The following is a 14,380-nucleotide window of genomic DNA, read 5'->3' on the forward strand; positions in this document are numbered from 1 at the left end:
ACGGATTGCCTTAAACTGCTATGACCCCACAGCCTTTGGCTCGTGATTTATTTACATCGTAGCCCTTGTGACCAAGTGACCATAAACACCGTTAAATGAACAAGCTTGAGGATCCAGCAATGGTTGAGCTGGGTCTGCAGGTGCTGACAGACCTGCCTTGCTTCTTGGCGGGTTTTGTATCACGTGCTGCGCTCCCAGCCACCGCAGGGACGTTTCAGCAGTTTCTGACACTGCTCCACTAACCGGTCCTTTGGCGCCAGGCTGTCCCACCAGCACAGGATGATGAGGTCATGAACACCCAGGGGGCAGGTCACGCAACTTAGCCCAGCAAACTAGAACATCTCTCTTATCCTTGTGGTGGGGGACCATGCCCTTTCACCACCTTTCCATATCCCTGAAATACCCCAGCAAGCCTTTTTCTTCTTCCTCTCTTCCTTGCCTCAGTGTGAATGCAGGCAGGGATCCTATCATATCATAAAGCAAGAAATAAACACATTTCTCCAATGCCTAACCAAAATTAAATATGAGGAATATGAAGTTGCTGGAGTAAGGCTTAAGGGTGACAGACAAAGAGTAGGTTCACAGATTTAGATTTTTGTATTTTTTATACTAACAGCACCATGTCTTGAAATGCATTCACACTGACATTAGAAAGAAATCTTACCCAAAATATGAATATTCGTGTATAAGTCTGCAGATCAGTGACTGAATGACTAGTTTGAAGACCTTTTGTTTGGTGCCTTAGCAAGAGATGGGACCTCTGAAGGCCTGTGCTCTGCTCCATAAGATACCGCGGGATCCATGTTCAATGGATTTATTTCCCTTGGCAAAATGTCCAGTTCTCGCTGCAAATCATGACTGAGATAAACGTTTGCAGGTATTTCTTAGAAGAGGGGAAGACTGTTCAGCTTTATGCAAGTCTGTGTGGTTAGCGACTTGTATCTTGTGTGTTTCGTGCCTACACTAAATTCACTCACAGGGTAAGGAAAGCCATTGCTTTTTATAACTAGTTGGATGTTTCTCTTAATGTTTTGCCAAGGGTTTTGGCTCTGACACATCATGCATCTTCAAATGATTTTTAACATAGAGGGTTTGAAACAGAATGGCTTTATTTAAGCAAAACTACAGTATATTCTTAATGAAGTTTGAATTTGGGAATTTCTCCCACCCCTTTATTTTCCGTTTCCCTTTCCCCTCTTTGTTAAATGAGTACAATATAGAAAAACAACATTCCCCGGGTTTTCATTCCTGTCTTCCTTCCTGGCCAGATGAGCTGGGAAAAGGCAAAACCTCTGTCAATAGCCCTGGCCCTGCAGTCAAAACGGGGTGCTCGGGGCTTCGAATACCTCCGGTGCTCTGGAAAAGCACAGAACCAACCCGTCTGTCTTCTCTCCAGCTGGTGGCTCTGCTGGTCCCTCCTAGGGCACCGACACCAGAGGGTGAGGAAGGTCCGTGCCTTCCTTACGTTCTTACACCTTAGGAAATTGTTTCTCTTCTTCCAAACATTTGCTTATAGTTCCTGCACCTCACAAATCTTTCCAGAAAAGTTATAGTCGAATTATTCAGCAAACAGTTTCACAGCTTTTTGTTAAGGAATATGTGCTTTCTTCGGCTCCTCTGACCTCGCAGAAATGACTCCTGGCTAGGCCCGTGCTTCAGAGGGTCTTTTCTCTGCGGTGCAAGGGCCTTGCAGAAGTGTAAATTATCCTCCATTGCTTGCACACAAACAAAAATCTTTAGTTTTGCTGATATGCTGAAATTCTTAAGATAATAATTTGGGTTTGAAATAGGCAAAGGACAAATGACCTGAAAAGCTCTGATTATGAATACGAGGGAGAAGGGCTTATCTTTAACACAGCAACTGTCTGCCGTTACTAAGGGAGTAGACTAACAAAACTTGCAAAATGGTTTTGACTTGCAAAAGTATGTTTTGACTGGGTAAAAAAAGACGGTCGATAAGATATTTTGAGACAAATTGTTGAATGCAAAATATATATGTGCAAAGTTACATAAAGATAGCAGTATAATGGTGAGGTGAATACAAGCCAAGTCATGTTACACTAACAGGGTACAGTAGCCCAAGTCCACTGTGGGGCCACAGGTAGCATATACCATCTGCATTAACTTCTGCATTAAAGAATGCAGAAAACAGCTAGACTGAAGGAAAAAAAAAGGGGGGGGGGGCTTTGAAAGAAGGCTTCTTCCTTCAGGGAACTTTTGATGTTCGTGTTTTATCTTGTTTCCGCCCATGTCATGGCTGTGAGTGTGAGAAGACTTTTTTTTTAGTAGAGCTGACCTGGGTTCTAGCAGTAATGTGAATTAGCTTGTATTCTGTTTGGGTTTTTTTATGCATGTGCAATTCATTATAATATACATACCTTTGTGTATGAAAATGGAGGGACAGACCAAATGAACCTAGGAAACATGTTGAAGTTAGCAACTTAATAAACACGTAGTGGCACCTCCCTGCTCCTTGAAAGCACTCCTGCACTGGAAGATCATTGACAGGGTCAAACAAGAGGCTTTGACAGAGGTATTGCCGCTGTGTCACTGTAGGCACTTGCAACTAAGCTTGACTAATTTAGGAGGAAGAGCAGCTCTCCTGGAGGAGCTGAGAGCTGGCCCCTAACACCTGAGATGGGTGCCCAGCAATGGGAGCTCTCTCTGAGGGACTAGAGCAGAAACCCAAGCAGGTAACGCAGCTGCTGCAGTTGGGTGGTTTACGGGAAGCACCGCAAGCACCTCCTCCGTCTCCATTCCTGAGTGACTTGGCCCCGCTGCTCATGCTGTTAGACAAAGGTCATTAGTCTTAATTAGTGGGTTTGCACTCTGAGTGACAGTGGTTACATGTCCCTCCCAACACCCAACAAGTCTTCTTCAGAGCTGGCCTGACTCCTGATCTTTGAACGAGGCAAGGTTCTGTTCAGTTTAAAATCCAGATAAGCTGAGGTGCCTTGACTGCATGATGGCTGTAATGAGGAAAAATACAGTAGTTTGTTAGCTTTAAACCTGGTAACGGCAACAGTCAGGGCACCAGAGCTTAGCACAAGCTAAATTGTTCTACCAGTGAGCTCCATGTTTTTGCATAGAGCCTACTCCTGTGCCTCAGCTAACATGCTTAAAGGTTGCTCATCTATCCTTGCTGTGCTCTGCAGGCAGCAGTAAAGCCCACACAGTTACTTCAGCGTGATGCTGTTCTATCAGACCTTCATACTGAGCCCTGTACTGTATGAGACTGCAATCTGGTGTCATACGTGAGCAGAAAACTCTCTGTAGCCACTTACTACTTAATAGATGGACACATGAATTAGTGTCCTTCCACCTGCACAAGCGGCCATCACACCCTTACCCCCAAGGAATATAATAGCACTTGCTCAGTTTTGTGATTTCCTCTGTTGGTTTCTGTGACCAGTGAGGCGAGGGCTTGGTGAGCTGGTGAGTGACTGAAGGGCAGATGAGCTGTCTCTCACCTGGTCCCTCTGTGCCCATTCATGGAGCTCCTAGGCAGGGGATGACTTGCTCCACTTTTGCAAAGACGTGTGAACACGCGCAGGCAGGGTCCAGCTGGGGAGAGGTGTTTGCCTGCAGTCTGTGTGTGCAAACCCCTGCTAGCCTTCACAGAGGCGGGCAGTTTGGAAATCCCTGGGAGGTATGGAAAAGCCCACAGAAGTAAGCCTCCAATTGCAGGGTGCAAAACTTCATTGCTGAAATGGAGGGTACCTGTAACAGAAAGCGGAGTAGGTGGGGAACAGAGACGTTTGCTGAGCTATGAAGTGTCAGGGTATTTAGGAGACCCTTGGTTTGCCTTACCTTTTGGCAGCTGGAACAGCTGCTGCTGTAGCTTTTAAGCATGGTGCTTTCCAGGCTGAGTGGAGAGGCCTGGACATGCAGAGCATCAACTGCAGATCAAAGACCAAACAGATGAAGGGTGGACATAAAAACTAGAGTGAAAACAAGGAGAGCAGTAAGCAAGAGGAAGTGCTCTGCCAACCACAGGTTGTCCACAGACCACAGTTTGAGAAGCTCAACTTCCTGAGCTGTTTGTAACCAAGGTGGACTAGTAACACAAGCGTTCTGCAAGGTAGGAAGGACTACTGCACAGGCAAGCCTGCCTCATGGGAGGCACTGAGCCTGTCATGTCACTTCCATTATCCAGTTTTTCTGTACATCTGAGAACCTTACAATGCAAGAAGCTCCCATGGCTTCGTGGCTTGCTTAAATACCTGCATCTTTTCCCTTTCTTTATGTGTATCAGACAACAAGAAACTTGTTTTTTATTTCTAAGTAAAGGGTGGAAATCGGCTGGGTGTGATGTCTGAAGACCTCAAGAACTTTCTTCTCTTTCTGCTTTTTGGGTTTTTCATTGTGTTTTTTTCCTGTTTGTTGGTTTGATTTTTGTCAGATCTCTTGGCTCTGTTACGAAAAAGCATTTATTAAAGCCTGAATTATCTGTGTGGCAGCGTTAACATTTGGTGCACAATGTTAACTATTGTGCTATGAGTTTTGCCATGTGTCACTTTACTGCCTTCCCATTTTCCCAGTACTTGTGTTTATGATGAAATGACTCAAGAAGTTTACAGATGATGGAGCTCTCCCTGTAGCTAGGTTGCGTGAAGTGCCTCAGTTCCACCACCTGTTGGAAAAAAGAAATGAGGATCCAAGCCAAGTCCAGAAAGTAAATGAATTCTTCTCCTCTGTCTTGGATTAGTTTGATCTGATCAAGTGAGCAAAGATGGGCTGGCTTATCAGAATAATGAGGAGGCATTGAGAAATGACCACATCTAAGGCAGAAGCAAAATAAAGCTTGATGTCTTCTAGCTGGGACACTACATAACTCCCCTCCGCCAGTGAACTGAAAGTAACAGCACATGAATTCACATGTTTCTGAACAAACATTTTTAATGAGTCTAATCAGAAGTTATATCAAACCAAGGAAAGCATAGGTGGCTATGTATGTAGCAAGGGTCTAACGAAACCTAGTTGCACTTCTTTTGTTGTTTCTCATGGAACTGATTATTCCTTCAAAGAGCATGAAAAAAGGGATACAGAGATCTGCCTCTTACCATCAGTGGCACAGAGCCCTGCCACTGAGTCCAGCTGCATTAGTTGTGACATGTGATGTAAACCAGTTTTCTGTCAGTCTTTTAATCTCAGCACCATCATCTGACCCATCTCCATGAAGCCCCTTGCTCCCACCTCTCTCTTAACCACGGGAATTACCAGCATTGTCCATCTACTTCCACCAGGACTGGTGTGTCAGCTTCAGAAACTTCTAGGTTTTCCTCCTGCTTCATGTGCTCCTTGTAAACCATGTTGCTGTGCTTGAAGGGTTTCGACATGTGAGCTTCTGGCACAAGTTGGCTTGTCCTGAAGAGTATCCCTTCAGGTACCAGCTGAAGGTGTGAAAAGTTGCTCTTCACCTGGTGCATGGAGTTTATGGCCACTTGTCCTTCTTTCTCCCTCAAGCCAGCTGGCACACGTTTTAAGACCTGTGGTGCCTGCTCTGATATAAGTATAAATATACCAAAGTATCTCTTTCCTCAAGGACAGCACAGAAATCCCTTGCTCTTTCTCTTTCTTGATGTCTTCTAATATTCAAAGGGAGAAATAAAAGCAGTAAAATATAATAATAAAAAACTGGCTCCTCATTCTTACACCTGGTCTATTTAAACAACACTAAGGCACTTATCAGTGCGCTACAGAGCATTTGGGTTCTGATTTAAAAGTCAGATTTAATAACACCTGATGCGTCTTCCCAGATCTGCTCTGGTGACAGACAGAAGCTGCAAATGTGTGGGAGTAACCAGGACGGCGGGGGCTGACATGGTTGGAAACTCTGTCCCAGCTCATCTGATGGTCCCTGCTGCTGACGCACACAACTTCTGTCTCTCAGCTGCCTCAGGGAAGCTCAGAGTGAGCAGGTCTACAGCGTACAGCCAGGATGCCCTTAGAGCTAGCACGTTTGTGGCAATATTTCTAAAGTCCCTTGCAAAGGTATGCCCAGGCCTGCACCTGCATGAAATTCAGTGGATTATATCCCCTCGCAGTTCTGATGATTTCTGGGAATATTCAGCAGGCAAGCGTGGCGCTTCGTTTCTAAAGCAATGAGTCATGGTGGTGTCATTACTTCAGTGTACAGTCACTGTGCATTAATTCAAATCACCATTGTCATTTTTATTACTTCAAACCAAGCAACCTGGTACCTTCTGCCAAACTGGGGCAGGTGTGTAAATATAATCACTGCAATTAATTAATCTGTTTTGCCAATCAGTATGCAACGCACAGCTCCCTGCATCCCAACTGAGTTCAATGTAGCGGAGTGGCTGCAGGATTTAAAAGTACTTTGCAGTAGGAACTCAATAAAAAAAATGAAAAGCAGGCAGCTCTAGGCCCAGCTTTTCAGCTTCACATCACACGAAACAAAAATGAGCACCTGCCTGGATCAGTCAAAGGGTTTAGCAGGACTGTGGGAGAAGGAGGAGAGTTAGCCAAACAGCATCTTATTTCTGAAAAGTCTGAGCTTAGAAATCATCTGATGCATGAATTCTGAGCAAGCAAAATAGCAAAGACCGGCTGCTCACCGCGGCGGCCCCAGAAATCCCTTCAGTTGGCAGCACAGCAAGAACCTGGGAGCTGCCTGGGCTCCCTCCTCTCTCTGCAGCTACAGAGCTACCACAGAGGCAGATTAAATTGCTGGATTAAGCACTCCTGCAGTCCAGCGTCTGGATCTTTGTGACAGCTGTGCCCAGGAAAGAAGTCAAGCACCGATGCCATAACTGCATCAACTGGCGTGTCATGGGTCACAGCATTACAGCTGGAAAAGGTCTGTTAGGTCACCCACTCCCATTTCTTAGCCAGCACAGGATTTGACTCAATAAAGTGTTTGCTGCTGCTCTAAACATGGCATTTTAAGAGATTTGGGCAATGCAATCCTCTCCCCCTTCTCCTGGGAATTTATCCATCATCTGTTATAACTCGCTGTCAGGAAGCATCTAGCCTACCATTCCCTTGTTTTAATATGATCCCATTAATGACTCTTCTTGCCTTTCCTTTGTACCAGTGTCTCCTTTTTCGCTGAGCTGTACTTTCCTCTCTCTGTACAGGTACAATAGCTGCGTAGTTCCTTCTGGGCTGAGCTTGCTTTTGAGGGGAGGATACCCCACACCAGGGCTCTCATCCCTGAGAGCCCCCAAAAGGCTGGGCTCCTGTTCTTCCAAAAAGCCACTGCCCTTAATTATCTGCACTGAAAACCCCACCTGCTCAAATCATTAGATGTTTCCATTAAGACAATATTTTCAGACTCTTCATTTTTTATCTTGTATGTCTAAGTCTGCAATGATTTTCTGCTTTTCATCATTCTCCAAGACTTAGATGACAGGCCCTACATGCAGCCACATGCTTTGGAAGGTCAGTTCTGTTATTTTTCTTCACCAGTCGGTTGTTCTTGTTGCTGCTGTGAGCAGGGCTCTGTCCAGACCACATGCCTGTCGTGGGAGGGAGCAGAGGGCTGGGTTCCCCCCGTGGGGAACACCATGCGGTGTCACTACGTGCCTGATGCTCACGAGGTCCAAACTGCTTTGTGTTAAGTCCTTTCCTTTGTTGATATCCCTTATTTCCCTCCAGGCAATGGGATTCCTGAGCATCAGTGCTTTGCTGGCCCTTTTCTTTTTTGCCTTGCATAATTAATGGATAACTAAGCTCAGCATCGCTGGAGCTATTGCAATGCATGTCACCTTCTGGTGCTGCAGCAAGACATTGTACTTTTGGTCTAGATTTCACACATCATTGGCAAGATCAGATTCATGGTTGTGTAACTAATTTGGGGAGCAGCTTTTGCTAACAGTCTTACAGAATATTCCATTATAACTTACCTTTCTATTCCTTCAGGTCATTACTTCTTTCCCATGAGTGAGTATGAATGTTGCCATCCAACACATGCTTTTCTTTCACATGGTTAGTAGGCATTTCTTTTGGTTTCTACTGTAAAGAGAGAAACTGAGAGATGAATCAGGTTAACTTCTAAAAGCTGTCCTTCACAGTTTTACTCTATATGTTCAGATGATACTGACAAAAATCGTATGCTCTTGCATCTAAAAGAAGTCTCCTCACCTGTGTGACAAGCTGGGCTTTTATCACAAGTGAAGAGAAAGTGTTTCACTTATTTCTATTTGCTTTTTTTAAGCATAGTTCTCCCATTCTTACTGTCTTGGCTATGATCTCAAAAAATGGATTGATTAAAATCAAGATGCTGTGGACTAATACCCTGAATCAGCAACCGGGATTGCAGAGGAACATGTATTTTGTAAGGAAGCTGCCTCGATAGGATTGAAAAAGAAAAAAACCTAAAAATAAAATCTCACCATCGGTTTTGGGATTTGAAAGGGTATTTTTATAAAAGCATGCTGTGTTAGGTTAGGCCTTTGAAAGGACTCTCTTTTAGTAGTTTAAGTCTGACCTTATTTGACATTTATTACTTTAAGATCTGTATCTTTAAAAACAAAAGGAAAAGACTTGAAATAATGCCAAATCAAAAGGGAAAGTCTTGCTCTTTTCAGCTCTGACATCTAAGCAGCAAAACTGGTGCAGAAAACCATATTATTTTGTGTATGTTCTCCTACATTTTATCTGTTTTTAAAATCAATTAATCGAATGACAAGCCCAGATATGTATGAGTCTGTGGCCTTATCCAGTAGAGCTCTTACGACCAGACCTTCCAGCCCAAGTATTTCCACTGACTGCGGTGCTAAGCACATGTATAAATACTTTGTTGAATCAGCGCCATAGCTAGAAACCAGCATTTAATACCAGTCTGCCATTAGACTGCAGGGACTAAAAATAAATAGAATTAGTTCTTTGTGTCTCTGATCAGAATGGGAATGTAAAGGAGAACATGTCTCAGATCTTTAATATTCTCAACAGCATAATTTCAATATTCTTATGTCTTATACCACTGAGAATAAGCTCTGAGACATAAGATGTGACTGGGCATTGCTAACATATGATGCCGCAGGATGGCCCCTCTCTTGTCACTCAGTATCTCCCGTGCGTCTTTTTGGAGCTTCCAATTCTGTCTTTAGTACTGGCCAAAATGTCAAATGTCACAGGAAAAAAAGGAGGGAAACCAAGTCTTCATTTCCTCCCTCCTGAAGGTCCCTCTGATGTTTCTCCACGTTTCCTGTGCTCCCTCCCACTCCTCTCCCTTGGTGCAGGGAAAGGGTTCAATATGTCTGGGTCCTTTCAGTCTCATCCTGCAAGACTTGCTGTGTCATGCTGAGCAACCTAGGGCTGATTGCAGGGCTGCACCCTGAATTATTCTCCTGCTGCAGATCAGCCTTTGGGAAACAGCTAAGAGATCTCTTCTGTAGTGGATAACGTGCTGCTGAACGCATCCTAACACATCCTCCTTCTCCTGTACTCTGTGAGTGACAACGGAGGTGGAGGATTTCCCCCGCCCCATGAGCAGCCACTGCCAGCTCCCTGGGTGCAGGAGTGGAGGAGCATCCACCTCTGCAACCACCAGCACCAGCACAGACTCATCAGTGGAGATGGAGAGCGCTCGATTTTATTTTTAAACAGTGAGATGTCTTAGTTTGCCTTTTTGCAGACTGCCTAAGCTGGGCGCAGATGGTGGCTGCCAAAACACAAGAGCAGCTGATGGTGCCTCTGGCTACTGCTGTCAGGCTTCCTCCGAGAGTGAGGTGAGATACCACAGTGGTGCCCATCACAGCTCCCGCACGATCAAAGTGCTGACAGTGGCACAGCCGCAGGGTGAGCTGCAGGCTGCCTGGCCCCTGCACACCTCAGATGGACACTGTGGCTCGGTGTGTGTGTATTCCTGTCTGCTGGCGAGGTCTGCGGTCCCACTCCTCTTCCACATCATTCCCTTTGAAGCCACAAACCATTGCTCTGACCCTTCAGTGGGAGGACAAGGGCCTGGGGACAGGCATGCTCTACCCCCTGCAGTACTGGCTGCCTCTGTGCATGCCTTACCTGTGCTTAGGCAGCGTAGACAGATGAGCTGAAACGAACAGACCTCAGCACAAAGCACCCTGCAAGCCTGTGGTCTGAAACCCAGGTGTGCATCACTCGCATGAGGCCATAGTCCTTAGGACGGAGTGTTGAGGCCCGTGTGCCCAGTTTGCCTCTATCATAGCAAGGCGTCTGTGGTCCGATGCCCCTCGAGGAGCTCTCCTGGTGTGTAAGTGCTTCTGTGTGTGCCTGTGTTTGCATTTACCATCCTTACTCCCCCCAAGTTTTCCATTTGCAGTTCTGCTTACAAGGGACTCCCTTGCTGTGTTTCAGCCCGATCAGAGATACCAGCGAAGAGGAAAAAGAGACACATCTCTGTCAGGCCACTGCCCTGCGAAACTGCCTCCCGCTTCCAGGGATCAGCATCCTTGATAAACTCATCAAGACCTGTCCTGTCTGGCTTCAGCTGAACATGAACCAGGAAAGGGCTGGGGCGATACTTGGCAAAGAAACGGCAGGGGTAAGTCCAAAGTGGTTGTGGTTCAGGCAACCACATTTCCTGTCCTTGGTGGAGCTGGTTAGGAGAGCAGCGCTTTTTTTCATGTGGAAGCAAAAATATTTAGCAGACTATGCTCTCTGTTTCCATTACCTTTAGATGCTTTAGCCACTCACAACGGTGCAAGAAAGATATAATGGCTTTGGGGAAGCAAGAAATCTTGTCTCTGGTTTTATTTACTTTGTATATAGATTCATGGAGATGCCTTCCCATTCACCACCATACCCATAGCTATGTTGACTATCCTGATTTGGAGCAATAAAAAAAAAAATCCCTAGACAAAAGGCCCTTAAATTCCAGGAGCTGCTGGGAATAATTTTTATAGCAGTAATTGGTATCTGGTCCCCATAAGCTGAGTGTTGTAAAATGGCAGACTCATGCAAAGCTCAGAGCTTGCTAAAGCAAAACGGCTCTGTAGGAAAGGGAGCTCCCCATTCCTGGGGTCTCAGAGGGGAGGCACGGCAGGGAATAGGTGTCCTTGTCGGGTCTGGGGAGGGCAGGTGCAAATGACCTGAGCTGATGCCAGAGCACAAGGGGAATTCACTCACTCCTGCTCTGAGGAGGTTTGGACCTGTCCCTTGGCTGAGACAGTCTATCCCAGGGCTAAAACTGGCACAGCCAAGTGACGACCCCCAGTGGGATTCACCTGACCAACCCGGACTGTGCAGCATGCCTCACCCGGAACCAGACATTGGGCAAATTATTCTCTTTGTTTTTCTGCACTGACTGTAAAGGGAGACCTGAGTGATTGTCTCTGACAAAGCCTTGCATGGCCCCAAGCCTCCTCGGTCATCAGCCACCCCCTGCAGGCAGGGCTGTTCCCCACCTTGGAGCAGCTTTGGGGATAAATCTTGCCTCTGTTCCTCCTGCTCACACTGTCCTCAGGCACCATCTTCAGCTGTGTATGGAAGCAGGCAGGAGGAGAGCTGACACATCAGAGGTGTCCCATGGTGAGGGCAGGCTCTCCTGCCCATGCTGAGCCCGTCTGAAGCCAAATTAGCACTGCACCTTTCCCACCAGCGGTGAAAATGTGACTGGTTTGTGTACCGGTCCTGACCTGGGCAGTAGGGTTAGGTACAGCTCAGAAAACACCTCCCTCATCTGAACAGCCGTGGTCCAATTTTAGCCTTTGGAGCCATGGCAACCAGTCGTGCCGATCAGGAAAACAGAAGTGATTCATTTCCATGTTTCACTTCTCTCGTTCCTTAAATTTAATTTCAGATTAAGCACTTAACTGATGCAATGTGAGATAGTGCCATCTGAGATCCAAGGTCGCAGTAGTCTCTTGAAGTGGGTTAGAGGGACCATGCTGTTGTGCGTGGTAGGACCAGGGGAGGGGAGAGCCTCTATGGCTTTTTCCTACCTGCAGATAGTTTCTGTGATGTAGAAGGTGGGGGCTGCCCTGCATTAGAAATAGGCCTGTTTCAGGTGTACCTGTTTGCCATGCGTTTATTTGGATTTTCTCTGTGGTGCTGGTGGACCTAAGCCCGCACGGCTCGATTTCTTACGAATGGCAGAGGCGAAGACAACGCACTGTGTGAGGTTGCAAAGCTGCCCCAAAGCAGCGTGTTTAGCGTGGGTGCTTCAAAGTGACAGGAGATGCCCTTCTGACTGGGACTCATGCAGACAAAGCTCCTGGCTTTAGGCAAGCTTTTTTTTTAATTCCTCTGCCCAAGAAATTAATGTTTTCTGGATAGATTTCCACTGCGTTATAATTGATTAATCATTTTATCAACTCACACTTCTTCTTTCTAATAATATCCAGATTCCAGAATTAGCCCATGTTTTTATTCAGATTTTATACAAATACCTTGACTCTCTCCTGCCAAAACCTGCTATCAAAGAACAGATAAAGGTGAAGATTACTTTGTATTTGCAGCTTCAAGGCACAAGCTAAAAATATCATTGAAAATGAGCTTTAATTAGAAACACATTTAGGAGCTCACACAATACAAAGAATGAGATTTTTTTTTAATTTTTTTTACTTCTCTTTTCTGTTTTCTTTTTTCTTTTGTCTTCTATCTTTTCTTCTTTCTTTCTATTTTATATTTTCTTTCCTCTTTCTTCTTTCTCCTTCCCTCTTTCTTCTTTTTTTTTTTTTTTTTAATTTGACTGGTCCCATTGGTGTGAACCAATGGCTACAGTGGTTCCACTGCTTCCCCTTAAAGCCTCAGGGGCCTCTTATCAATGTTTATGAATACCTGACAGGAGAGAGTACAGGAGATTTTGCCAGATCATCAGTGGTATCCAGAGAAAGGATAAGGTGCAGTGGGCATAAAGTGAAACACAGGAAATTCTGTTTAAACATTAAGAAAAGCTTTTTTACTGTCAGGATGATTGAACATTGGAACAGGCTGCCCAAGAGACTGGGTACAGGGAAACACTTTCTCCCTCTAGGGACAGTAAGTGGTGGGACAGGTTGTCCGGAGAGGTTGTGCAGCCTCCATCCTTGGAGGTTCTTCAGACCGATCTGGACAAAGACCTGAGCAGCTTGGTCTGGCCTCATGGTTTTGCCCAGGGGGTTGGACCACAGCCCTCCTGGGGTCCCTACCAGCCTGAATGATCTTCTAGTCCCATGAAAAAACTCTGCCATGAGACACTGTGGCCATGAGAGCCTTTGGCCTTATGTTCCACTCATGGACACTTGAATCCTTTCCCTCTCAATGTACAAGTGATTCCCTTGCTTTAGACCCGGACTGGGACATTCTAGGGTGAACTGTCCATGATTTAGGGCACTTTTATGTGAGGAGCATCACTTGACAAATTGTGAGTGCAGCTTTATACTCTTCAGTTAGTGAAAAAGTTTGCCTTAGGCTTAAGTGGAACATCAGTGATGGACAGAAATTTTGCTGTTTCCTTCACAGGTCTGAATTTCACCCAGATGACATGTCCCTTTATTCATTATTTTTGTCATGTAAAGTTCAACCAAGTGGAACGAAGCTAAAATAAGATCATGTAAAGGTGGATTGTACTGATAAAAGAACTTCATTGCCAATGACCTAAAATAAAATTCAGAAGCTCGCATAATGTAGCTAAGCTCTTGATTCCTTTTTCCTTTTTCAGATATTTTTGGTTAGGAAAGAGGGTAATGTGAACAACATGGTCCTTGCAGTCCGCCTGCCAGTGCAGAACGAGGCTCCTGGTGTGCTGGAGTACAACATTAAAGAAGAAAAATCAAGTAAGTTCTTTTTGGTTTTTGGTCTTCCTCTGGTTACTGTACTGAATCCTCTTGTGATCGCTAATATTTATGTAATCTCACTTGCAATGAGCAGGTTACTCTCGTGATTGGCAGCAGATCGTGCTTTTACGGTGTAGTTCAGTTAATATTTCCTGTAGCTGCTTTACCTCAGCTCCCCTGTGGTTCTGCACCTTGTGCTATCACTTACAGACTCGCAACAGGAAAATAAAGCACCTCCAGATGAGGTGCACTTTGATCAAGTGAAAAGAGCTGCCTTTGACCAGGTGGAAGTCCTGAGCAAAGCGCAAGGCACTGACAGACTAAGCTCTGTTAATTTACTGACTCTGTCTCTTTCTGCCACTGAATTTGGGGCCCACCAGGCGTCTGACATCTGCTACGTTCCCTTCACATGCTCCTCATACAGTCATACTGAACAACCTAAACTGTTTTCAACGCCTCACCGTTTCTGGGACGCAGCTGAACCTTGGGGCTGGTGGTGTTGCTGCTGTTCCTGATCGGACAGCCAGGTCTGCCATGAGCAAGCAAAAATGAATCCAGTTCACAGTCAGCCACGCCTGATGCAGCCATTGGTGTAAATGGATGTGTAATGCATATGATTTCCACTTTCCAATAAATACTTGTAACCAGGGGAATTTTAGGATAGTCACAGAAACAAG

The 14,380-nt window shown here is 45.4% G+C and overlaps 1 protein-coding gene across 1 annotated transcript in view; it reads left to right on the plus strand.

Annotated features, from left to right (window-relative positions):
- LOC129206774 (ras and Rab interactor 3-like) overlaps positions 1 to 14,380 on the plus strand; it is a 172,752-nt gene that overhangs the window by 113,497 nt on the left and 44,875 nt on the right. Inside the window, exons 18-20 of the mRNA XM_054826614.1 lie at positions 9,605 to 9,850; positions 10,303 to 10,489; positions 13,589 to 13,703. Coding sequence (XP_054682589.1) covers positions 9,605 to 9,850; positions 10,303 to 10,489; positions 13,589 to 13,703 — 548 coding nt within the window. The remainder of the gene's footprint in view (positions 1 to 9,604; positions 9,851 to 10,302; positions 10,490 to 13,588; positions 13,704 to 14,380) is intronic.

The sequence above is a fragment of the Grus americana genome, chromosome 5, assembly GCF_028858705.1.
Source record: "Grus americana isolate bGruAme1 chromosome 5, bGruAme1.mat, whole genome shotgun sequence".
NCBI lineage: Eukaryota > Metazoa > Chordata > Aves > Gruiformes > Gruidae > Grus > Grus americana.